At 43.8% G+C, this 27,322-nt stretch overlaps 1 protein-coding gene and 1 non-coding gene across 2 annotated transcripts in view; both read left to right on the top strand.

Annotated features, from left to right (window-relative positions):
• The first annotated feature begins 201 nt into the window (after positions 1-201).
• On the top strand, positions 202-335 carry LOC138391187 (U11 spliceosomal RNA). Its single transcript, XR_011234800.1, has one exon. It is a non-coding gene; the product is annotated as a U11 spliceosomal RNA (small nuclear RNA).
• A 16,740-nt stretch (positions 336-17,075) lies between these two features.
• Positions 17,076-27,322, top strand: part of GMEB1 (glucocorticoid modulatory element binding protein 1) — a 37,226-nt gene continuing 26,979 nt past the window's right edge. The window contains exons 1-2 of the mRNA XM_069477559.1: positions 17,076-17,103; positions 24,921-25,075. Of these exons, the coding sequence (XP_069333660.1) occupies positions 24,948-25,075 (128 nt within the window). The 5' untranslated portion in view covers positions 17,076-17,103; positions 24,921-24,947. The remainder of the gene's footprint in view (positions 17,104-24,920; positions 25,076-27,322) is intronic.

The following is a 27,322-nucleotide window of genomic DNA, read 5'->3' on the forward strand; positions in this document are numbered from 1 at the left end:
TCTTGCATTTGCTTCTAAATAAAAATCAAAAGGACAAAATCATAGATTCTCCTTGTACACGTTTCCCTCCGGTTTATAAGATATTGGAATTCCCTCCTCAACTTCAGAAATATGGAAAGGAAGTTGCTTGGGCTTTATTTTCACCTTTACCAAAAGATGGATTTACCAACATTGCCACTGTGCTTTTGCGAGTGCTCAGACAAAAAGGGCTTCTGTCGTGAGTGGCACACGTGGGGCAACTCGACTGCCTTTCGTGCGGAATCGACATCAAGAGATTTCGGAAGCATAATTTTTTGGTATACGGGCTGCTGGTGATCGTTGGTCCCGGCGCCCTTTTTTTTTGCTGTTAATGTGAGACCTCGGTAATAGGTTAAATGTGGTCTTTTTTTTTTTTTTTTTTTTTTTTTTTTTTTAACCAACGTCTTTAGCATTTTCGTGTCAGAAGTTGTTCTTTAAATTTATGGTATTTATGTATAGGTGAAGTGTGGTTGAAAATACTGTTATAAAGCACGTGTAAAGGGCATGGTTGTAAGGGGCGTTAACCTAACTGAAGATGAAGTTTGCAAGAATGGAGGTTGCACTAGTGAGTGAGTGGTGAGTGACGTTATTGTGCACTACTGTGGACTTTATTCATGAGAAGTACACTTACCTATACTGAACTTATTACAAGGTATTTTTCTTTATTCAGTTAGCTTAATGTAACTTTATAAATTTAAATTTTTTTAACTTTTTGACTGTTGTAATAACTCATCTTAAAACCAACACATTGTATAGCTCTACAAAAGTATTTTTTCTTTAGATCCTTATTCTATAAGTTTTCTCCTGTTTTTAAATTTTTTAAACTCTTTTTGCTAAAAACGAAGACACAGTAATATTCTTCAGGGATTAGGGGGTTGGGGGGCTGGTAAACTCACAACTAATGGACGCAGTGAGCATTGTAGAGGGGAAGGGCATGCCTCTAATCCTCGCTTGGGTGAGGCAAAGACATAAAATATAACCAAAATGTTTGTACCCTCATAATATCCTGAAATAAAAATTTAAAAAAAAAGAAAAGAAAAAAAACTAAGACACAAACACACACATTAGCCTGGGCCTACCTAGGGTTAAGATCATTAATATCAAGATCCAAAGACAAATCTGTTGAAAGTGAAAGGACAGAAAAAGATACTCCATTCAAACAGTAACTAAATACTTCATTTTTTTTCTTTTGAAATCTAAGATTTTTATTTATTTATTGGAAATAAAAAACTGAAACACAGAAGTGCTACAGTTGTGTGAATGTACGTACCCTGACCAGTTGGAGGTTACAAATGACACTTTGCTGATTAAAATTATAGATCTGAAATGGAAATAAAATGAAGTAGGGGTCAGGGCATTATGATGCATCAGTGAGATATGTATTCAGCTAAAGACAAAGCACTTAATTCTTAACCTGCCTTTATTTTTTTTTTATTTCATCTTATTATGGGGGATACAGAATCAGGTTACATACCTTGCCCATGTACCGCCTGTCCCCCCAAGTCAAAGCTCCAGGCGTGTCTGTTCCCCAGACAGTGTGCGTTGCACCCATCATGTAGGTATATATCCATCCCCTCCCCACCCCCCCTCCCCGAGTCAGCACCTTCAAGCGTGACCATTTCCCAAACGGTGCGCAATGCACTCATTATGTAGGCATACACCCATCCCCTCCCCCACCCCCCACCTCAGTCTGATATCCGATTGGTATCGTTCCCAGATGTGTATTTAGGTGATGATCAGGGAAACCAATTTTCTGGTGAGTACATGTGATGCTTGTTTTTCCATTCTTGGGATACTTCACTTAATATAATGGGTTCCAACTCTCTCCAGGAGAACCATAGAGATGTCGTATCTTCGTTATTTCTTATAGCTGAGTAATATTCCATGGTATACATATACCACAGTTTACTAATCCAATCATGTAAATACTTCATTTTTAAATCCTTCAAGTATGCTCCTCAAAATTCTAATATTTGAACTGTTGAATTCTATATAAATCTAATACTGCATATTACTCTAAATCATCATCCCATTGCCAGTTACAGAGCAAAACACAGCGCTTATGATGGACTTTTTTGTATGCTTGTAGTACGAGTTCCATCCTATGCTCACCACCATCTTGTGGACATCACTTCCAGCATGGGCCCAACCATAATAAATGCCAGTGGATACGTCAGTTGGAAAATTATCTACTACTTCTTCAGGAAAGTTAGCTAAATAACCAAAGTAAACATTTTGAGTGTTATGAATTTCATATTAAATATTAATAAAAGTCATATGTAAAGCTAAAAAAACAAGATCATTAATATCATTTTCTTCCACTTCCACATCTTGTCCCACTTTGAAGATCTTCAGGGGCAGGAGCACAATGCCTTCTTCTGGAATACCTCCTGAAGGACCTTCCTCAGGCTCCTTAGGTGTCAGTCTTTCAGAAATCTCATCTAGACCTAAAGGTAGCAGTCAGTCTTTAGGGAAAAAATGTTTACAGCAGCACCATAAACATTGCCTTAGCAAGTTATGATGGCTACAATGTCACTAGTTCATAGGAAGTTTTTTAGCTCTGTTATAATCTTATGGAACCATCATTGTATATGCAGTCTGTCCTTGACCCAAATGTTGTTATGGAGTGCATGACTGTATATATTTGGTTGTAGAAAATCTAACAACTTCTGTAGATGTCCTTTTTTTTTTTTTTTTTTTTTTTTTGGCAAACATGAAAATGAGGTTTATTCAGGAGAAAAAGATAAGGTTATAGGGCAAGAGCAAGATATAGGTTTACAGAGCATGGTACATATGCCACAGATGAAGACCAGACCTGTTGTCACAGCAGGAAAAGAGAGCCAAAGGAAGGGAGCAAAAAGAGAGAGCTATAGATGCCTTCTGATATTTAGACAAAGCTGTAAAATTGGGTTTTGGTAGTCACACTTTGCTGGGCATTGCATCAAAAGTCAAATATCGTCGCTTTACAGGCAGGTTTTGCACATGTTCTGAAACCCGATTAGCTCTTAAAACTATTAATAATTTAACTCTATTTGATACTGAGAGACCTACTAATGAGCATCTGTCCATGATGATGTTACCTGAAGGAACTGATGTGGGTGGGTGTGAACTGTGTTTCTTTCCCAGCTGCAGGAATTTTTGGAGTCTACTTTCAGTACCCAAGCAGCTTTTATTTATTTATTTTTTAAGAGACAGAGGTCTTGCTATGTTGCCCAGGCTGGCCTCAAACTCCTGGGCCCTCTTTTGAGACAGAGTCTTGCTCTGTCACCTGGGCTAGAATGCAGTGGTGTCATATAGCTCAAACTCCTGGGCTTAAGAGATCCTCCTGCCTCAGCCTCCCAAGTAGCTGGGACTACAGATGCCTACCGCCATGCCCAGATAATTTTTCTATTTTTAGTAGAGACCAGTCTCGCTCTTGCTCAGGCTGGTCTCCAACTCCTGAGCTCAAGCAATCCTCCTGCCTCAGCCTCCCAGAGTGCTAGGATTATAGGTGTGAGCCACCACCCCACCCCCCCCACAAGCAGCTAATTCTTGAAGTAGAAAGAATAGGTATTGTTTTCTCTGTTTCAAGATTAGAAAATTGAGATTTAAGCAAGTTAGGTGACAATGTTTATCCAAGGGCACACTATGTTATACACTATGTTATGTAGCCAGAAGGAATATCCAGACTCCTTCCAGGTGTCCGCCCATAAGAGTAAGGGAATCATCATGTGAAACTTTGATTTTGTAAAAATTCCTCCCCTTTTACCAGACTTAAGTATATCCCTTTCTAAAACTGAGTTGATATTCTTTCTAAAGCTTTTCTCCAATAAAAAAAAAAAAAAAAGCAATAGTTCCAAACACTAGTTAAGTATTAATAGCACTCTCTTACTGCTGATATCGACAAACTTTGTAGAGAGCAACTCAGCAACAGCCACGCAAAATCTAAAGTCTTCGAAGAATTCCTCTCCTAGGAATGTATCCTCACAGGCAAAATTAGGTTTAAGGGGAAATTTACCAATAAGGGTTCATTCATTCTAACAAGCAATGTATACTGTGGAACAATATAATAGCAAATGGAATAGATCCATCCAGTCCCTGGCTCCACAAGGCTTACAGTTGAGTGAGGATGGAGAGTAGCAAATGGAGTATGACACTGAATTTGGCCTCTGGGAAAGTGTTCCTGAGGCAATGATTTTGAATCTGAAACCTAAAGAATAAACAGAAGACAACCAGGCAAAGTGTGGGAGGAAGGACAATTTAAGGAGAGGCAGAACCCTGAGGTTGGAGAGAATGTGCTGTAATTCAGGAACTGAAAGACCAAGATGGCCAGAGTGAAACCATCCAGGTGGCACACTGAAGCCTGAAGGGGCCGCTACAGCCTGGTCTCACAGGCCTTGGATGTTCACTGCAATGTTTTTTTTTTTTGTTGAGACAGAGTCTCACTTTGTTGCCCAGGCTAGAGTGAGTGCCGTGGCGTCAGCTTAGCTCACAGCAACCTCAGACTCCTCGGCTTAAGCGATCCTACTGCCTCAGCCTCCCAAGTAGCTGGGACTACAGGCATGCGCCACTATGCCCGGCTAATTTTTTTATATAGATTTTTAGTTGTCCATATAATGTCTTTCTATTTTTTAGTAGAGACGGGGTCTCGCTCAGGCTGGTCTCGAACTCCTGACCTTGAGCGATCCACCCGCCTCGGCCTCCCAGAGTGCTAGGATTACAGGCGTGAGCCACCGCGCCCGGCCTGCAATGTTTTTTTATAAAGCAGAAGAAACTGAAGTTACCTTCACCAGGCATCAGCAAACTTTTTCTGTACCTTATACCACATGCAAAAGATTAATTCAAAATGGATCAAAGGCCTAAATGTTAGAGCTAAAATTATGAAACTTGCCAGGTGCAGTGGCTAACACCTGTAATCTCAGCACTTTGGGAGGCTGAGGCAAGAGGATCACTTGAGGCCAAGAGTTCAAGATCAGCCTGGACAATAGTGAGACCTTGTCTTAAAAAAAAAAAAATTATATATATGAAACTCTTAGAAGAAAACATAGGGGAAAAGCTTCATGATATTGGATTTGTCAATGATTTCTTGGATATCATACCACAAGCATAGACAACAAAATCAAAAATAAGAATATTGGGCCGGGCGCGGTGGCTCACGCCTGTAATCCTAGCACTCTGGGAGGCCGAGGTGGGCGGATCATTTGAGCTCAGGAGTTCGAGACCAGCCTGAGCAAGAGTGAGACCCCATCTCTACTAAAAATAGAAAGAAATTATGTGGACAGCTAAAAAAATATATATAGAAAAAATTAGCCGGGCATGGTGGTGTATGCCTGTAGTCCCAACTACTCGGGAGGCTGAGACAGGAGGATCCCTTGAGCTCAGGAGTTTGAGGTTGCTGTGAGCTAGGTAGACGCCACGGCACTCACTCTAGCCTGGGCAACAAAGTGAGACTCTGTCTCAAAAAAAAAAAAATAAATAAAAAATAAGTATATTGGACTTCATCAAAATTAAAATCTTTGTGCATCAAAAGACACTATCAAGAGAGTGAAAAGACAACCCACAGAATGGGAGAAAATATTTGTGAATCATATATCTGATAAGGGATTAATATCTGGAATATATTAGGAACTTCTGTAACTCAACAGTAACCAAAAAACCCAGCCCAATTCAAAAATGGGCAAAGAACTTGTATAGACATTTCTCTAAAGAAGATATACTGATGGCCAATAAGCACATGAAAAGATGCTCAACATCACTAATCATTAGGGAAATGCAAATCAAAACTACAATGAGATACCACTTTACACCCATTTGGATAGCTATTATTTAAAAAATCAAGCCAGTCATGGTGGTGCATGCCTGTAGCCCAGCTACTCAGGCAGCTGAGGCCAGAGGATCCTTTGAGACCAGGAATTTGAATCCAGCCTGGGCAACATAACAAGATCCCATCTCTTAAAAAACTTTTTTTTTTTTTTTTTTTTTTTTTGAGACAGAGTCTCGCTCTGTTGCCCAGGCTACAGTGCCGTGGCCTCAGCCTAGCTCACAGCAACCTCAAACTCCTGGGTTCAAGCAATCCTTCTGCCTCAGCCTCCTGAGTAGCTGGGCTACAGACATGCACCACCATGCCCGGCTAATTTTTTCTATATATTTTTAGTTGTGCAGCTAATTTCTTTCTATTTTTTTTAGTAGAGATGGGGTCTCACTCTTGCTCAGGTTGGTCTCGAACTCCTGAGCTCAAACAATCCTCCCGTCTCGGCCTCCCAGAGTGCTAGGATTACAGACGTGAGCCACCGCGCCCAGCCCAAAAAAATTGTTCTTTCAACATGGAATTACCATATGATCCAGCAATTCCTTTTCTGGGTATATACCAAAAAAATTGGAAGCAGAGTCTACAGCCATCAACCATACCACTCTGAATGTGCCTGGTCTCCTGTGATCTCAGAAACTAAGCAGGGTTGGGTCTGGTTAGTACTTGGATGGAAGAATTGAAAGCAGGGACTTGAAGAGATACTTGTACACCCATGTTCGTAGCGGCATTATTGACAATAGCCAAAAGGTAGAAACAACCCAAATATTCATCAAGGGATGAAACAAAATGAATGGGTAGCCATACAATGGAATATTATTTGGTTATAAAAAGGAATGAAGTACTGAAACATGCTACTGCACGGCTTAGCCTTGGAGGCATTATGCTAAGTGAAATCAGCCAGACTCAAAAGGACAAATATTATATGGTACCACTTAGATGAGGTACTTTGAAAACTCAACTATATAGAGACAGAAGTAGAAGTTACCAGGGACTGAGGGGAAGGAGATGTGGGAAGTTATTGTTAAATGGGTACAGAATTTTATTTTATTTTATTTATTTATTTATTTTGAGACAGAGTCTCACTCTGTTGCCCGGGCTAGAGTGCGGTGGCATCAGCCTAGCTCACAGCAACCTCAAACTCCTGGGCTCAAGCAATCCTCCTGCCTCAGCCTCACGAGTAGCTGGGACCACAGGCATGTGCCACCATGCCCAGCTAATTTTTTCCTATATATATTTTTAGTTGTCCAGCTAATTTATTTCTATTTTTAAGTAGAGACGGGGTCTTGCTCTTGCTCAGGCTGGTCTCGAACTCCTGACCTCGAGCAATCCTCCTGCCTTGGCCTCCCAGAGTGCTAGGATTACAGGTGTGAGCCACCGCGCCCGGCCTGGTACAGAATTTTAGTTTGGGATAATTAAAAAGTTCTGGAGATGGATGGTGGTGATGGTTGCACAACAATTTGAATGTATTTAATGTCACTGAACGGTACATTTAAAAATGGTTAAAATGGTAAATTTTATGTAATATATATTTATCACAAAATTAAAAGTAATTAAAATTAAATTAAATTAAAAATTTAAAAGAAAAAATAGTGAAGAGCAAGATTTTTAGTATGCCCATGATATCTCTGGCACTGGGCTGGGAGGTGGCCAGTGGCTCAGGGAACTTACACTCTAGTGGGCAAATAGTGTGTACACATAGTTCCTGGTATACAGCAAGTGCTCATAAATGTGGCTACTTCTTGATACCCTTTGGGTCACATTTGACAGGAGGCAGGATTCTCAATTAATTCTCCTTGGGGAGGTCTTGTGACTCAATGGTGACAGCCTGTCTCTGAGTAAAGAATCTTAACATATATTCCTCAAATTATTGATGTGCTGATTGATGTGTCACCTGTGGACACTAAATAGGACACTGATTTATTTTAAGATTAACTGAAGCATGAAATTCTACTGATTGCCTTGCACACAGACATTTTTAGCCTGTATGATGTAATCAGTAGCCAATGATTACAAATTTGGTATTGTACCCTCCAATGAAAACAGGGACAACTCCCCCTCTCTCCTTTTAAACTTTTCTATAAAAACCTTTCACCTTGTGACAAACTCTGGAACATCCCCAATTCTGTTGGTGTGTCTTCTCTGGTCGATCCTCACATTTGGCTTCCAATAAACCTTTATCGAATTATTCCTGCTTCAGCAGCCTTAATTTCAGTTGCCATAATGGTCCCCTTCACAGATAGGAAGAATGAGGTCCAGCGATGACATGAACTGAGATCGTATAGCAACAGAGGCAGCACTGATGCAGCTCTGAGCTCTGTAAGGTGAGTGGGTGGTAGGTGCCAGGTAACATATTAATAGTAATACCGGCTGGCATTTCTTGAGTGCTTACTATGTTCCAGACATGATTCTAAGGCCTTTGTGCATGTGGATTATCTCGTTCACTGTCCCCCTGTGAGATACCATTACCACCTCCCTTTTACAGATGAGGAAACTGAGGCTGAGACAAAGACTCGTTCAAGGTCACAGAGCCAGCAAGACTTGAATCTTGTCCTCTCTGACTCCAAACCCAGAAAGTCAGCATTTTGCTTTGTTTCTTTTCTTTCTTTCTTTTTTTTTTTTCTTGAGACAGGGTTTCACTCTGTTGCCTGGAGTAGAGTGCAGTGGCATCATCATAGCTCACAGCAACCTCAAACTCCTGGGCTCAAGTGATCCTCCTGCCTCAGCCTCCCAAGTAGCTAGGACTACAGGTGTGTGTCACTACACCCAGCTAACTTTTTTTTTTTTTTTTTTTTTTTTTTTTTTTTTTTTTGAGACAGAGTCTCGCTCTGTTGCCCGGGCTAGAGTGAGTGCCGTGGCGTCAGCCTAGCTCACAGCAACCTCAAACTCCTGGGCTTAAGCGATCCTACTGCCTCAGCCTCCCGAGTAGCTGGGACTACAGGCATGCGCCACCATGCCCGGCTAATTTTTTTTGTATATATATATTTTAGTTGTCCATATAATTTCTTTCTATTTTTAGTAGAGACGGGGTCTCGCTCTTGCTCAGGCTGGTCTTGAACTCCTGACCTCGAGCGATCCACCCGCCTCGGCCTCCCAGAGTGCTAGGATTACAGGCGTGAGCCACCGCGCCCGGCCTTAACTTTTTAAATTTTTTGTAGAGATGGGGTGTTTCTATGGTGCCCAGGTTGGTCTCAAACTCCTGGCCTCAAGAGATCCTCTTGCCTCAGCCTCCCAAAGTGCTAGGATTACAGGCATGAGCCACTGTGCCCGGCATAGCCTTTTGCTTTGGTCGAGGTGGTGGAATGTGGGTGAGGGTGAGGTGGGGTGGGGGAGGATGTGACTCACCTGACTGTATCTAGATTCATCCCAAACTTTTTTTTTTTTTTTTTTTTTTTTTTTTTGCACCAACTGGCAGAACTTCTTCCTTTTCTCTCTCTGCTTCCTTTCTGATTCATTCCCCATCTGTTAGTGGCTTCTGGCTTCTGAGACTGTGAATACAGAAGAGTGGGGTAAGCTGTGGGGGGAGGGGAAGTCGACACAAATGTGCAGGCAATCCTTAACAGACAAATATTTTTTGAGTTCTCTCTATGTACCAAGCAGTGAGTCCTACCATGGATAAAACAGACTGTGCCCTTGTACTCATGGAGATTCCATGACAGGGTATATATAGGAGGGGCAGAGGGATACAGACAGGAGCCAGACACGTCAGGGTGGGTAAGTGCTGTAAGGGAGATGTGAGGCAGAGTGTCTGGAGAGGGGACACAACTTTATACAGTGAGAACAGGGAAGACCTTGCTGAGAAGCTGAGCCCTGGGGATGGGAGGATCTGGGGATACAGTGCAGGCAAAGGCCATGAAGTCCACATGCTGGAGGAACTTTCAGAAGGCCAGTGTGGCTGGAGCAGAGTGGCAGAAAGAGAGCTAGTCAAGAGAAGAGCCCAATGCCAGGCCATGTAGGGTCCTGTAGACCATGATGAGCTCAAGTTTTATTTTATTTTACCTTTCTGTTATTTGTTTATTTATTTGTTTTTAGAGACAGGGTCTTGCTCTGTCCCCCAGGCTGGAGTGCCTCCTGAGTGGCTGGGACCATAGGTATGCCACCATGCGCGGCTCATTTAAGGGGAGGGAGGCCACTGGAAGAGTAAAGAATGAAGACTCAAAGTCAGCAGGACAGAAAGTGGGGAGGCCAATTAGAAGGCTCTGGGTGAACAGAGGCAGGCAATGATGACCAAGTGGAGGTTCCGAGAACACGTGGTGTTATAGGGGTCTTGACGGTGGCTGAGAGGTGGAGGCACCATTCCCTGAGGTGGGGGACACTGGAGAGAAGCAGGTTTGTTGGAGACTTTTTTTTTTTTATTCATTTTTGTACAAGAGAGCTCATGCTAGAAGTTGGAGACTTTTAAGGGCAGGGAGAGAAGCAATGAATTCAGATGTGGACATGTTGAGTTTGGGGAGTCGGTCACTGGTCGGGGTGCTAGAGACACTGTTCCAGGCTGGAGGTCGATACCTGGGAAAAGAGACCAGAGGTTGCCACTGGGGACCTGTAGGCCATACCTCTTCACAGGTGGGTAATAGAGAGCCCAGATGAGGCTTGAAGTTTTTTGTCTTTAAAAATCAGTTATCAACATTTATAAATCCAGAGATACCAAATAAAACCCAGGATTTCGGCCTTCTCTTCTGAATTAGATGGTCTGGCTGCTCTGGGGCCACATTCTCCTAATAGAGGCCCACTCCTCCCAATAGAGGAGTTGCTGCACCCCCAGATGGGGCATGAACTCTCAGCTGGTTTGATGGTCCAACCCCAGCCGGCCTGCTGCAGATTCCACTCAAGGCCTGGTCCTGGCAGGCCCTGGGGTGTTAACCTCTGGCATGGATGGGTGGTAACACTATAGAAGGGGAAAAAACTGGCCTGGGACAGAGCCTAAACTTCAGATGGACCCATTGGGAATGGCAGTTCTGTTGCTTCCCAGCCTGGTAAGTGTGCCACTTAACTTCACTGAGCCTGTCTTGCCTTTTCTGGAGAATGGGATAGCACTCCCCACCTGGAAGGGAAATTCCCTACCCGGAATTTCATCTATGGGAAAGTTCCTAGCACTGTGCCAGCACATAGAAAGGGCTCAAGGGATGTTAGTTTATTTTCCTTTTAACCTGCTAAGCAGCTAGTCTCAAGAAATCAGAATAGTCAGGCTATAGTATAGCATAGACTGACGTGAGGAGCCCAGATTCTATGCAACCTCAGTTTTCCTATCTGTAAGATGGGGACACTACTACTGTAGTACCTTCCTTGTGAGGATTAAGTAAGGTAACACATAAAAAATGCTTAAAACAGGGCCTGGCACCCAGCAGGGTTAGCCATTAGTATTGCTGCTGTTGCTGTTGCTATTTGGTATGGAGTAACCATACTTAGGAGCCAGTGGACCTGTGGTTCTCAAACCTGGCTGGCCATCAGAGTCATCTAGGGACACATAAAAAAAATACTCACGTCTGGTTCCTACCCCCAGAGATCCTGCCTAAGTCTCTCTGGGTGGGCCCCTGGTATGGGCAATTTTTTTTCTGAGATGGAGATTAGTGTACAGACATTTATGTGGGGGCATTCTTGAGATTGGCTACCTGGTTTGGGAAGGAAGGGAAGGAAGCAGAATGGGGCAGAGCAGGTATTTTATAAAATCCTCTCAAGTGATTTTTTGTGCAGCCAGGGATGGGAGTTCCACAGTAGAGGGGTAGTTAGGAGAATGTGTCCTGGAGGGCAATTGCCTATGTTCAAATCCGACCCAGCCACTAAGGAGATGTGTGGACTTAGAAAAGTTGCTAACCTCTCACGTTAATCGGTGTTAGTAACAGGACTTGTGAGGTCAGATACATCTAAGGTGCTAAGAGCAGTGCCTGGCAGCCAGCAAGCTCTCAGTAGGCCTGGGCATCACCACCCCTCCCTTCCTGCTGCTTCCAAACTGGTTACCCCAACAAGGGCCTGTGTCCAGCTCACACCCAAAATCTCTCCCTAGGTGCCTTGAACATCCCACACTAAGGCCTCTCCCAACCCTGCCAGCTGCCCCCAGGGTTATTTTTGGCCCTTCTGCTGTTTAGCTTTTTTATGTACCCAAATGAAAAGAATCATCTCCTAAACCAGGTTGTCTGGTCAGAAATCAGGGAGGCCAAGACTGCTGGAGTGGAGGGTAGAACCAGACTGGACACTCGAGTACCTCTCATATTAAAAAAAAAAAAAAAGAGAGAGAGAAAAATTCTCTTCAGTGCTTAGGAAACAGTATTAAGTAAAGAAAAAAAAAACATAGAATTGCATATTGAAGATAATTTATCAAGTCAAAGGAAAAAAAAGTATACAGAAGAAAGATTGGAAGGAAACAGCCAGATGCTAAAGAAAAAGGTTTGTTTCCATTCTGCTTGTTTACCCTTTTTTGCACTTTGTGATTTTCTACAGCAAACCTATAATTACAGGGAAAACAATGAAGTGAAAAAAATGAAAAAGAAAAGTCTTCACATGACTTTCCTCCTAAAACAATCATCTCATTGCCTTATGTCTAATTTCTCCTTTCTATAAAAAAAAAAATTGCAGTGTCGTCTCCACTGGCTATTTTTGCACTTCTCTCTTATCCTCTACAATCTGGCCTCCTGCCCTGCTGTGGAGGTGACTCCACCCTGGGAGGATCAGCAGTGACTTCTCAGTTACCAGTGTCTTCCCCTTTTTCCTTTCCTGGGCTCTCTGCAGTACCTGATGTTGTTGGTGTCATCCCCTCCTTGTGGAAGCTCCCTCCCTGCTTTGTGGGAGGGACCCAACCTTTCCAACCACTCATGATTGCTCTCTGCAGATTCCTCAAGTCTTGATGCTCCCCAGGCTTAGGCCTCTGGCCCCTCCCTCTATGGACACTCTTCCCGGGGGATCCCATCTACATGACAGGTCCCAAATTCTATCCCTGGCCTTCTCAGACGAGTCAATCCACCTTCCCCTGGACAACTTCATCTGGATTCACTGCAAGCACCCCAGATTGAAAAGGCCAAACTGACCACCGTTTCTACTTTCCCTCAATCCCCAACCAACTCTTTCTGCTTTGTCCCTTCACTTGGGGTCATCCTTGTCCCTTTCTCTCCCTCACCCCCCACGTTCAGTTGGTTACTAATGCTTGTTGATCCCAGTTTGGAACTGTGTCTGGAGCACAGGGCTCACTGTTGATGTTCTTTTCAGATTTTAAAGCTTGCAGAGAAAAAGAAGCCAAATGCCACAAGATCCCTAACATCTCCAAGGGTTATGATCACAAAGCAAGCAAAAAAATGTCATTTTGACACTGCCTAATTGGGACTTGTAATATTTAAGATCCAAATCAGGCTTATGGAGAAATTTTGCAACTACTTCTGCACCAAATATGCAGGACACATTCTTCTGCCATTTTTCACCCCGGTCTAAAACACCTCAGGGCTGCTGTGCTCGCTGTGTTCGGCTTTGTCCTGTGTGAGGCCCTCATGCTCTCTCACCTGGTTGATCATAACAATGTAGGGGTCAAGGGAAAAACTTCCCCCTTGCCCTAAGAAAAATCAGCTCACAAAAAGGCAGATTAATTGGAGAAAAGGCATACAAATTTAGCTTAACTTGCATAGCACAGGGGAATCATAGGAGAATGATTACCCAATATCCCAAAGAGGTACAGATGGTTCTATACTCTTCTTCTCCGAGGAAAGGGAGATGGGGATGATTTTACTGGGGTAGTAAATGATTTTTAGGAGAATATAATGGGCTTGAAGAACATATAGTGGCCTGGGACAAAGTCTGTTGGGCCTGCAGAGCAGACAATGGTTTGTGACAAAAATCTGTCCAGGTTTGGTGACAGACTTTAGTCTTTTTTCCTGCGATATGAGTTCAGTTCATGAAAACTCAGGGAAGGGACCAAAGGTAATCATTTTCTTCTTTGGAGAGTCCAGACTTTAGGCAGATAAAGGAACTTCAGAGAACTTTGTTCTGTGCTTTGGGAGAGACAGAGAATTGAGAGATGGTTGCGGGGTGGTGGGGTTGAGGGGAGGTCAGAGGCTTCTTCAGTTCTGCATGTCAAACCACTGTATTTTGGGGGTATCGCCCTAACATCAGTCACCCCACAGTTTCCTTTTCCTGGTCTTCTTTTTCTCTGGTTCATATCTTATAATTTTTCTGATCATTCATTATTCATTTATTCTAGCAACAAACACTTGTCACTTGCTGTGCACCAAACTCTGCTCCAAATACTGTGTGGGGAAAAGATTGACATAAAATAGGTAAATAGGCCGGGCGCGGTGGCTCACGCCTGTAATCCTAGCTCTCTGGGAGGCCGAGGTGGGCGGATCATTTGAGCTCAGGAGTTCGAGACCAGCCTGAGCAAGAGCGAGACCCCATCTCTACTAAAAATAGAAAGAAATTATATGGACAGCTAAAAATATATATAGAAAAAATTAGCCGGGCATGGTGGTGCATGCCTGTAGTCCCAGCTACTCGGGAGGCTGAGACAGGAGGATCGCTTGAGCCCAGGAGTTTGAGGTTGCTGTGAGCTAGGCTGACGCCATGGCACTCACTCTAGCCCGGGCAACAGAGTGAGACTCTGTCTCAAAAAAAAAAAAAAAAAATAGGTAAATACATAATTTAGGGGATTCCAAATAGTGGGGCTCGCTATGCAGATAAGCAGCGGGGTGTGAGAGAAAGTAATCAGGGCATGGGGAGGGAGCTCCCTAAGATGCATTCTTTGTCTTGACATAGTCCCTCAAGAAACATCATGGAGCCCTCATGGAAGCAGAGGCAGCAAAGATAGAGAAGAACGTGGCTGGGGATCCTGTTTTAGGGCAGCCAGGGAAGGCTTGTGAGGACTGAAGGATGAGAATGAGCTCTGAAAACTTGAGGGAGGAGCTATCCATGTAGGGGGAAGACCCAGTGACAAGGCCCCGAGAGAGTCCAGGCACAGAAAGGAGCCCAGGGTGTCTGGAGCACAGTGAGTGAGGGGCAGAGGAGAGAAGAATAGCAAGGGGATCATGCATGGTGGCCCTGGTGAGGGGTCTGGGTTTTATTCTAAGTGCAATGGGAGTCTATTAAACTGTTTGTAGGAGGGAAGTAGCATGATTTGACTTTCTCTTTTTAAAAGATTACTTGCCCTAGGATATTCAGGGGGGATACCATGTGTGGGTGGGGTGGCTGGGGCTGCTGAGCACTAGAAAATTTCTGCGGTGGTGCAGACACGTCCTGTGGGCTGGAGCTGGGTGTTAGTGCAGTTGGAGAGGACTTCAAAACTCCCCTTGGGTCCTTACCTCTGTAAGATAGCTCCTTATGGCAGCCATCTGGTGCTAGCCTCCCTTTTCAGCCCCATCTCCCTCCCATCACTTCCTACTTCTTTGTCTTTGCACATGTTATTCTTTTTGGAATGCTCTTCCCCACTTTTCTCTTTGATGAACTATTCATCCTCTGAGACCTGGCTCAAATGCTCCCTCCACTGGGAAGCCTTTCAGGAATCCTTCAGGGAGAGTTTTTTGTGCTTTTTCAGTGTTTTGTTTATTTCTCTAGGATACACCCATCACACTGTACTGTAGTGTCCTCTATCTATCTATCTATCTATCTATCTATTTTTAGAGACAGGGTCTCATTCTGTTGCCCAGGTTGGAGTGCAGTGGCCTGATCATAGCTCACTGCAACCTCTAACTCCTAGGCTCAAGTGATCCTCCCACCTCAACTCTGCCGAGTAGCTAGGACTGTAGGCGTGCCCCACCATGCACAACTAATTTTTTAATTTTTTTGTAGAGACAGGGTCTATGTTGCCCAGGTTGGTTCCAAACTCCTGGCCTCAAGCTATCCTCCCGCCTTGGCTTGCCAAAGTGCTGGGATTTTAGGTGTGAGCCACCACCACACCGGCCTGTCCTATATCTGTTTACAATTCTTTCTCAAAGAAGGTGGACCAAGAGCTTCTGGAAAGCAGGGACATGGTTTTAGTAAATGTTCAATAAGTGTATTCTGCATAATCAAAAGATATAGATGTTCACACCAGTTCACATTGGTCGAGTCCAGTCATGAACAGCCCCCTTTAGATTCAGAATTATCTGCTTACGTGTAAGTTCTTGATCATTAAGAACAGGTGCTAACATGAGTCTCCTTATCTGATCCAGGTAACAGCCCTGAAAGGTGGGCACACATGTTGGGATAATCGTCTCTATTTTACAGATGAGGAAATCAAGCCTTAAGGGAGGTGTGACTTGGTCAAGATGCCCTACTTGCTAAAGCCAAGTCTAGAATTCAGATGGTCTGATCCCTAAATCCAATTCTATTATTTGATGCTTGGGCTTCCTCATCTGTCCTTTTTTTTTGAGACAGAGTCCACTCTGTGGCTAGAGTGCAGTGGTGTCAGCATAGCTCACTACAGACTCAAACTCCTTGGGCTCAAGCGATCCTCCCGCGCCTCAACCTTCCAAGTAGCTGGGACTACACATGCATGCCACCACGCCCAGCTAACGTTGGTATTTTTTGTAGAGGTGGAGTCTCGCTTTTACTCTGGCTGGTCTCAAACTCCTTGCCTCAAGTGATACTCCCGCCTTGGCCTCCCAAAATACTAGGATTACAGGCATGAGCCACCTTGTCCGACCTATGTAATCCCCTCTTTAAACACTCACAACATTAAGCCTAATGGGAAATAAAGGCTTAGAGCTGTCAAGTAACTCTCCCAGAGTTGTTAAACTTCCAGCAGGGACGTCAACACTTGAACACAGAACTTCTCAGACAGGAAAGGCTTGGCAAACAGACGTGGATCAGAGAACATAAGGGGCTTGCTCACGCACTTTTGACCCAGTTACTGATCTATACTGAAGCAAATCTTCTGATGCCAAATTGATAGTTGGATCGTAACATGAAGGTCTGATAAGATATAAGCTTCATACAACACGATTTAGGGAGGTAAAAGGAGCAGAGTCCTCCAGAGGAGTCCAGAGAACTGGCTTGGTTCCTGATTGTGGATGAGGTGATTCCTTAATTTAGGACTTATTTTCCTTATCCATGAAATGGGGTAGGAAGAGTTACTGGGGTCCCCAGCGACCTTTCCAACACTGATTTTCAAGGGCAGAGACCCCCCCTGCTCAGGTGAAGACCCAAATCCCTCCTCCGAGGTTAATCCTCCGGGGGGCCGACAATAGGGACGCGTTCCCTTTAAGGCGCCAGCTCGCCGGCGGCGGCAGCCGGAAGTGTTGAAGCCCGGCCTGGCGACGGCGGTGGCGGTAGGAGCCGTGGCGGCCTCTGCGCATGCTCCGTCGCCCGCCCGCCCTGGCCGCTCGCCGCCCGCCCGCCCGACGGAGACGGTGAGGAGGGGGAGGGGTGGGCGCTCCGGCGCGGGGTGGGGTGGGGGCGGGGGGGCGGGCGCGGGGGCCGCGCGGCGGCCGGCGAGGGCGGGCGGGTGCGCAGGGGGCGGGGGGCTGCTGCCTCCGCGGGCGCCTCCCCACGCCCTGTGCGTGCCGCCGCCGCCGCCGGGGAGCGAGCGGACGTCGCGGCGCCGCGGGGGGGGTGGGGGGACGCTGCCGCTGGGTCCGCCCGAGCAGCCGGGCCGCCCCCAGCGCAGCCGGCCGCGCTGCCGGGGCTCGGGCCCCAGGCCGAGGGCGGTGGGGACCGGCGAGGCCGGCACTGGGGGGGCCACGGCGCCCCCGGACCGAGGGGCCCGGAAGTACGCGGCCGAGGGGCCAGGAGGGGCCTGAGCGCCTCCGGCCTGAGAGGCTCGGGCGCCCTGGACCCCGGCGAGGGGTCCGGGGAGCCTGGGGCATCCCCAAAGGTGGGGCCTGCGGAGCACCGGGCCTTTAGAAGAGGAGCTGAATAGAGGCCTGGGGCCCGCCCCGGGGGAGGGGGCGATAGGTGAGGGAAGCCCGGATGCCCGTCCAGGAGGGGAGACCTTCGGAACCTCGGTGGGGGAGCAAGAGCAGAGAGTGGGTTCTACTGAGGAGAGTCCAAGCTTCACCCGAGGGGCGCGTTTATGGCCTTGGCCATTCAGTCCAGGGGAGAAGAAACAGGTTCTTTTCCAAAGGCCAGGGAAACAAGGAAGAGAAGCTCCAAGGGAAAGTGAGCAGGCCTGGGCTTCCCATAGATAAAGGGTGGTAGGAAGACTCTTAGAGCCTCCCGAAGTAGGACTGAGAAAGGTCTAAATTTGAGGGGATGAAGATGATTTTGAGTACTTCCTGATGTATAGGTAGAGAACGGGGTAATGTGTTTTGTCAGGGGATGGGGAAACCTATGTTTTTGAGAGCGGGAGAGAAGGTAATTGAGGGAAGTAGCTTAGGGTACTGCTTTCTGAAATGACAGGGGAATTGGCCAGGTGTCATCTACTTGAGGGCCAGGAGAGACAGGGGCAGAATCTTACCTGAAGGTCTTGGAGAGTAATCCACCAGACTAAGGCGAGTCAAGCCTTGACCTAGGGATCACTGGAAGGCTTGGCTATCCAGGGAGCACAGGGAACCCTAAATTCTCTGAAGATGAGGGAAATCTCAAAACCACTTCCTAGCACACACAAAAGAGGCCTTGATTGGTATCTAGGAGAACCAGGAAATGGGGTTTTCCTCCTTGTCTCTGCTAATATTACCAACGTACATTTGGGGGACTTTTTCATTAAGTGGTTAGACTGTCTCTCCTAATTTGACGGTCTTATTTTATACCAAGTAAACTAACTTCTCATCTTCATTGGGTTAATTGGGGCCTTATTTTGGTCTTGCCTTACGCAGAAGTCCCCTGAATTCTGGTGAGATGACTCTCCAAAGAACTGTTATGTTAATCCTATTGCTTCCTCAAACATCTATCTACATAGTAGTGTTCAATCTGTGACTTATCCAGAACTTCAGTTACTCTGGATATTTCCCTCACAGTGTTTCTGTGTAATTTACTTGTTGGCTTCATTACATCTGGTAGCATTCTGGATCATCTACTAAATGCATGAAAAGGAATAAAAAAGCGGGTGAAATCAAGGAGTTTTGTCTTCAAGTAATAATAAAGTTTTAACTTGGAAATTTCTTAAGAAAACAGTCTATAAAAGTTACAATAGAGTGTGAAATAAATAAGGACATTTTGGGTGAGAAAAATTCAGAATATCTGGCATTATTCCTCTTCAACTACCAGTTCCAATGTCCCTGCAATCATGTGACACTTGTGTTTACTTCAAACATAGCATCTTGCCATATTTTAGACATTGGGTTTTCAGGACACACAAAAATTAATTTAGAATAAATCAGATGTCATTTGCTTTGTTTTCTGATAGCTTATGTGGGCAGTGATATACTTAGTTTCAAGGTGTCTTTTTTTGTCTTTGAAAATAACTACAAAATAATTCTTAAGCTTTTCATATAAATTTGACATATTTCCATTATGTGTGTTCACTTAGAATTATAGAGAGTGTTGTGAGATTCCACAATGATTAAGGCCTTTCCTATGAAATACTGAAAGGATCAACTCACTCATCAAGCCTCTGGAGTTTTTGTTGCTATAAATAAGAGCTACTTTTCACTTTACACTCAGCTCAAAGAGATGGCCTTGCATTTAGCCAGTATAGTCTATAGAGCTGGTTTCAGGTTACTTGCAAAGAATATGGTATTTAGGGCAATGAGAATACTCAACCCAAACTTGCTTCTGTAAAGAATGTTAAGAGTTGCCATGTTGGCCGGGCGCGGTGGCTCACGCCTGTAATCCTAGCACTCTGGGAGGCCGAGGCGGGTGGATTGCTCAAGGTCAGGAGTTCGAGACCAGCCTGAGCGAGACCCCGTCTCTACTAAAAATAGAAAGACATTATATGGACAACTAAAAATCTATATAGAAAAAATTAGCCGGGCATAGTGGCGCATGCCTGTAGTCCCAGCTACTCGGGAGGCTGAGGCAGTAGGATCGCTTAAGCCGAGGAGTCTGAGGTTGCTGTGAGCTGAGCTGACGCCACGGCACTCACTCTAGCCTGGGCAACAAAGTGAGACTCTGTCTCAACAACAAAAAAAAATAATAAAATAAAAAAAAATAAAAAAATAAAAATAAAAAGAGTTGCCATGTTGAATCAGACCTGTGTCTCTGACTGACACTGAGAGACATACTGTGATGGTTATAATTATCCTCTCTGATAAACTCTCACATGGCTAGAGAATCAGCGAGAACATTCTTCTTGGGTTCTAAGGGGTGAGAGGGGTAAGGAATAAAATATGAGTTCTTATTGAAGAAGGTATCAATCAAGAAGTTACTCAACCACTTATTGAGATGTTATAGAAGGGACTCAACCTTAGGGTGGAGATTGAAATTAGAAGCATCATTCTAATTGGGCTTCTATAACCATTCCATCACCCATTAATTCACCTAAGCTATTATAGGTTGAGCATCTGAAAATCTGAATCCAGAATGCTTCAAAATCTGAAGTTTTGATTGCTGACATGATGCCTGCCACATATGGAAAATTCCACATATAGTACTTAACCCAACTTTGTTTCACAAACAACATTATTTAAAATATTGTATAAAATTACTTCAGGCTTATGTGTAAGGTATATATAAAACATAAATGAATTTTCTGTTTAGACTTGGTCCCATTCCCAAGATATCTCATTATGTATATGCAAATACTCCAAAATTAAAAAAAAATAGGAAATTCAAAACACTTCTGGTCTCAAGCATTTCGGATGAGGGATACTCAGCTTGTAATTTTAAAAAAATTAAAGCATCTTTTTGGAGTAATAAATTCCATAAAATTGCTACCTGCTAAAGTATTACATCTTTTAAATTAAATGTTTAAATAATTTAAATAATTAAATAATAACAGAACAGTGCTTGACAATGAATGTCCAGTAAATGTTAGCTGTGATTATTAGTTTAACTCACCCTACATTTTTATAGTTCAAGTTTTTTTTTTTTTTTTGAGACAGAGTCTCACTCTGTTGCCCGGGCTAGAGTGAGTGCCGTGGCGTCAGTCTAGCTCACAGCAACCTCAAACTCCTGGGCTTAAGCGATCCTACTGCCTCAGCCTCCCGAGTGGCTGGGACTACAGACATGTGCCACCATGCCCGGCTAATTTTTTGTATATATATATTTTAGTTGTCCATATAATTTCTTTATATTTTTAGTAGAGACGAGGTCTCGCTCTTGCTCAGGCTGGTCTCGAACTCCTGACCTCGAGCGATCCACCCACCTCGGCCTCCCAGAGTGCTAGGATTACAGGCGTGAGCCACCGCGCCTGGCCTATAGTTCAAGTTTTAAAGATTTTTGTTGGTTCAATTATTCTAGAATTGGATGGCATTTGTGTACTTTATCATATCCCTTTTTGGCCTTTTTGTGACTCAAGAGTCCTAATTGTTTTGGTTCTACTGCTGACAAGCCAGCTGAACCAGTCCATTGATTGTCTTTTTTTCTAGTTTTAAACTTCTAAGTAGTAGAAGTTCATATTGTGTACTATAATACCTCACAATTCCTTTTTCCCTATAGTGTACAATAGTGTCATGCATCTCTTTCCTTTCTATAGTTCCTTAAGAGCAGGTATTGTTCATCCTTATATCCAAGAAGCCTAATTCTGTGCCTGATGTGGAGTAGAGACTCAGTAAATAGTTGTGGAACTGGCCACAATGATAAGCCGTAAGCTGTGTAGCTTAGTGTAGCTGCCTATGCAAATTTATAACCCCTATGATAGGAAGGCAGAAAGTTCCAGAAGTCTTTTCAGGGAAGATGAGTCATTCATTGAACAAAAATGTATCACATAGCTGCTGTGTGCCAGATTTCTTTAGAAAGTTTCAGGTAAGCAGTTTTGTAGATAGAAGTCTGATATTTGAAAACCATTTATTTATTTTTATTTTATTTATTTTTTTTTTTTGAGACAGAGTGTTGCTTTGTTGCCCTGGCTAGAATGAGTGCCGTGGCGTCAGCCTAGCTCACAGCAACCTCAAACTCCTGGGCTTAAGCAATCCTACTGCCTCAGCCTCCCGAGTAGCTGGGACTACAGGCATGAGCCACCATGCCCGGCTAATTTTTTCTATATAGATTTTTAGTTGGCCGTATAATTTCTTTCTATTTTTAGTAGAGACGGGGTCTCGCTCTTGCTCAGGCTGGTCTTGAACTCCTGACCTCAAGCGATCCACCCGCCTCGGCCTCCCAGAGTGCTAGGATTACAGGCGTGAGCCACCACGCCCGGCCTTGAAAACCATTTATTATACTCTCATGTCCTAGGCACTGTTCTAGGTAGAGGGGAGCTGCTGAATAAGAAAAGCAGTCTTTGCTTTCCCAGGATGTACTTTCTGAGGGGAAGAGGTCAACAAAGTGAAATAGTGGTTGTCACAGGGTTATTGCATGGTGCTGAGGTGGCAAGAACACAAGCTCGAACCTAGTGAAGGAAGTCATAAAAAGTCTCCCGAAGGAAGTGATATTTTAAATAAGTCATAGAAAGGTTAGGGACTAGCTAAAAGGGAAGAGAAAGAAAATTCCAGGTAGAGGAAACAAGTGTGAAGGCTCAGGTGAGGAAATATGGTATATTTGAGAAATTGGAAAAAATGTAATGACAGGAGCTCACGGTGTGAGAAGAAGATCTCTGAGAAATGAGGCTAGCAGTGTGGGCAGGGGACAGATTGGGAGGATTTTGCAAGCCAAGTTAAGGTGTTTGCACACCTTAACACAACCACAACTAATAGCAACAGGCACCCACTAAAGGAGTTTTAAGTGAGGAAATGGCCTATGGCCATTAGTAGGATCACCTTGGCTGCTCAGTGGAGAATGAATTGGAGGAGAACAAGACCAGAGATGAGGACACTGATGAGAAGCAGCTGCAAAAATCCAGGCATTAGCGTGTGGTGGCCGAGAACATGGTGGTGGCAACACAGATAGAGAATGGGAGGATGATTAAAAGATATGTACGTGGTAAAATGGTTTTGGTGGTGTAAAATGGATTTGGTGGTGGATTTCAAAGAAGAGAAAGAGACTAGTGTGGTGGCTCATGCCTATAATCCTGGGACTCTGGGAGGTCGAGGCAGCAGGATCAGTTAAGGCCAGGAGTTCAAGACCAGCCTGAGCAAGGACAAGACCTTATTACTACAAAAAATAGAAAAATTAGCTGGATGTGCTGGTGCGCACCTATAGTCCCAGCTACTTGAGAAGCTGAGGCAGGAGGACTGCTTGAGCCCAAGAGTTTGAGGTTGCTGTGAGCTATGATGACACCACTGTACTCTACCTGGGGCACCAGAATGAGACTCTGTCTTAAAAAAAACAAAAGGAGAAAAGAAAGAGGAGTCAAAAATAACTTTAGTTTCTGGCTTGAGAAAATGGGTGGAGGGTAGCACCATCTTCTGAGACAGGAAACATAGGAGCAGGTTTGAGAGGGAACGTGAGTTCAGTTTAATGTGCCTGCAAGACATTTTAGAGACTGTTGGATTAGAGGATATAGAATTCAGGAAAAGAGTTTAAATGTGAGAATCATAAAGTGCAGAAATAGAAGGCAGATATGAAGAATTTTAACTAGGTCATACACAAACAAAAATTAAATGAACCAACATATATCATTGCCTAAGATGAGCAGGGCTGTGGGAGGCAAAAAGATTTTTCAATAAGACACAGCACCTCCTCACAGAGAGTGTAGTGCAGTTATGGAGATAAATGTTCAATTAACTGCAATACAGGGCACAGTGTGTATAAACAGGAGAGAGCTACAAACCAAGTGTTAGGGGAACACAGAAAAGAAAATGGTTTGGCAGTGGCTCTGTGGAGGAATGGGCTTTGAACTGGGCCTTGAAGGGAGGAGATGAGGGAGAAGGACATTTCAGGCTTAGGGAATAACAAACGTTGGCTGGGTGCAGTGGCTCATGCCTGTAATCCCAGTCCTTTGGGAGGCCAAGGCAGGAGGATTACTTGAGCCCAGGAGTTCAAGACCAGCCTGGGCAACATAGCAAGACCCTGTCTCTAAAAAAAAAAAAAAAAATCAGTCGGGCGTGGTGGCATGTGCCTCTAGTCCTATCTACTCAGGAGGCTGAGGTGGGAGGATTGCTTGAACTCAGAAGATCAAGGATGCAGTGAGCTATGATAACACACACCACTGTAGTCCAGCTGGGGTGACAAAGTGAGACCTGTCTCTAAAAAAAAGAAAATGGAAAATAATAAAAAGTCCGAGTACCATGCTTAAGTTGTGTATTATAGGCAAATAAGTGCTGTGAGAGAGCTGAGATGTGGATTAAGTCTTCTGACTACCAGTTGCATACTCAGACTTGCATCCGTTGTGTGCCTGTTCTGTCCAGGCACAGCCCTAGTCATCTTCACATACTCACATATTTAAATAAATGTAGTGCTCTTACCTATACTTAAGTGACTCTCTCATTTCAACTGTGAGGACTGATAGCTGCAGAATATCCTGGGGTCCTCTGAGTTTTCATTAAGACTGGGAAAATGCTTGGAATTACTTTAGAGTCAAGGAGCACATGGTGCTGGACACTGGTTTCCTCATTAGCTCTGTAAGGGTGTTGTTGGGCAAGATTGTATCTCCATTCACTCTGAGGCAAACAGGTATTAAGAAGTTCCTAGAGTTCGTGCAGTTGATTCAGCATTTAAACAACTATACAATGTAAGTCATCTTCCCCTTCCCATGCAGCTCAGTTCAGTTAGTCAGCAGATACTTAGTTAAGTATTTACAAAGGACAAAGGACTTGATGAGGTCCTTTGTAATGGCGGGTTGTGCAGAAAATAGATATGATTCCTATTTTCCAGGAGCTTACTGTTTGGGATGGAACTAGTAGTGTGCTGTAAACCAGCTCTCCAGAAAAGTAAAATACTCTGATTTGTAGTGCTTATCAATTTCTATGGTCTCTATACTCCCAGCATCACTGATGTCAGGCTACCAACTTGATGTCACTAAACTTGGAGTTGAGAAGGGATATGCATAAACGGCTCTCAGGAGCTGCTGGCTCCAGAAGACTGGATGAGTCACACATTCTAAGAAAACCTACAATAGCAAATGAGTACTGAGGCATATCTGGAAAAGATCAGAGCCTGTGTCAGCCCCTCCTCACAGTTCCCATCCTTTTCAGAGGCCCATGATCTCCAGGGTGCTCTTGGAATTGGTAGTCATTATCTTGGCATTCTTTTCCTGTGGTTGCCATCTTTTCAAATGAGATAAAGTTACTGATGCTTCTTGTTCTGACAGCAGCCTCAGCTATCTGACTTCATGTGAAAGATGGCTAATGCAGAAGTGAGTGTCCCAGTGGGGGATGTGGTTGTGGTACCCACTGAAGGAAATGAAGGGGAGAACCCTGAAGATACTAAAACTCAAGTGATCTTGCAGTTACAGCCTGTGCAACAAGGGTAAGTGGCTAGAGATTTGGATATTCTGAAATATTTTGGGAGGTTTAAAGGGCGGGGAAATTGAAACTTTGTGGTTGCTTAGCACAATGGAACATTTAACATCAACCAGAGCTGGCTAAGTTTTTTTCTCCATAATACACTGTATTATGTGCTGTATTCAACATTTTAATACTTACCACAACAGTTATTTCTTTCCTCGTATCTCTTTTTCTTCTCCACTGGGATCTCCTTGAGAGTAAATTACATGGCTCCCTCATCTTATTTATCCGTACCAGTTACAGGGCTTCCATACATGTTTACCAAAAGACAGTGTAGTTAGGGTCAGAGGAGATCAGGCAAGGCAGATACAAAAGTATTGATACCATAAGCTCTCTGAACCCTCATGGATGAGCAAATTATCAAGTGTAGTCTATCAAAAAATATATATCAACTACCTACTATAATACAGTATATTATGAAGGTGTTGGAAGAAATATAGCACATGGTTCCCACCATCATGGTGCTTGCAGTCTAGTTGTAAAAACCAAAACTACATATATGTAAATAAGAAAGTCATTTACATGGCAAAATCTAAGACATGCTGAGTGGCATGGTTTAGTGCTTTGGTGTTCAGAGATGAGTATGAATTTGAAAGAAGAGATAAGATTTAAAAAGGGGTTTTACGCTTGAGCCCAGGAGTTGAGGCTGTTGTGAGCTATGACTGAGCCACTGCACTCCAGCCTAGGTGACAGAGTGGGACCCTGTCTCATAAAAGGGGGGGAAGGGTCTAAAAGGATAAATAAAAATTAGATCATAGAGAAGCAGGGTGGGGGGAGTTCTATCTTGGGGATTGTATAAAGGTTTCTTCATAGGATTCATAGGATTAGCAATGTTCCTAGGAAAACACATAATCCAATCCCAATCTGAGTAGTGTGCCTTGTCTTAAACATTTCTGTAAAAAGAGAAGCAGCCTTTCTTGGTAATTTTAAAAACATTTTAGTATAGAAAATTTTAAATATGTACACAGGTAAAGAAAACACTATAATGAACCCTCATATAAGTACCTATCACCGAGCTTCAACAGTTATCAACACATGGCTAGTCTTTTTGTTTGTTTTTTGTTTTAATTTATTTTTTAAATTTCAAAATGTTATGGGGGTACAAATGTTCTTGGTTACATGGATTGCTTTTGTAATGCTTGAGTCAGGGTTATAGGTGTGCAATCACCCAGATAGTGTTCATTGTACCCGTTAGGTAGGTTTTTGCCCATCTCCTCCTCCCCACTCCCCCCTGCTTGAGTACCACTAGGTTTTACTTCCCTCTGTGCACATATGTGCTCATCAATTAGTTCCAATTTAATAGTGAGTACATGTGGTGTTTGTTTTTCCATTCTTTAGATACTTCACTTAGGATAATGGTCTCCAGTTCCATCCAAATTGTGAAAGCTATTAATTCATTCTTTTTTATGGTTGAATAGTATTCCATGGTATACATATACCACATTTTGTTAATCCACTCATGAATTGATGGGCACTTGGGTTGATTCCACATCTTTCCAATTGTGAATTGTGCTACAGTAAACATTTGAGTGTAGATGTCTTTTTGATGAAATGACTTCTTTTCCTTTGGGTAAATACCCCATAGTGGGATTGCTGGATCAAATGGTAGGTCTACTTTTAGTTCTTTGAGGAATCTCCATACTGTTTTCCGTAGAGGTTGTACTAATTTGCAGTCCCACCAACAGTGTAGAAGCTTTCCTTTCTCTCTGCATCCATGCCAGCAACTATTGTTTTTGGACTTTTTAATAAAAGCCATTCTAACTGAGGTAAGGTGATATCTCACTGTGTTTTTATTTTGCATTTCCCTAATGATTAGTGACATTGAGCATTTTTTCATATGTTTATTGGCCATTTGTCTGTCTTCTTCTGAAAAGCTTTTGTTCATGTCTTTTGCCCACTTTTTTTTTTTTTTTTTTTTTTTTTTTTTTGAGACAGAGTCTCACTCTGTTGCCCAGGCTAGAGTGCTGTGGCATCAGCCTAGCTCACAGCAACCTCAAACTCCTGGGCTCAAGCGATCCTACTGCCTCAGCCTCCTGAGTAGCGGGGACTACAGGCATGTACCACCATGCCCGGCTAATTTTTTTCTATTTTTACTAGTCCAGCTAATTTATTTCTATTTTAAGTAGAGACAGGGCCTTGCTCTTGTTGAGGCTGGTCTCGAACTCCTGTCTTCAAGGCATCTTCCCACCTCATCCTCCCAGAGTGCTAA

The sequence above is a fragment of the Eulemur rufifrons genome, chromosome 8 (genome assembly GCF_041146395.1).
Source record: "Eulemur rufifrons isolate Redbay chromosome 8, OSU_ERuf_1, whole genome shotgun sequence".
NCBI classification, from domain to species: Eukaryota; Metazoa; Chordata; class Mammalia; order Primates; family Lemuridae; genus Eulemur; species Eulemur rufifrons.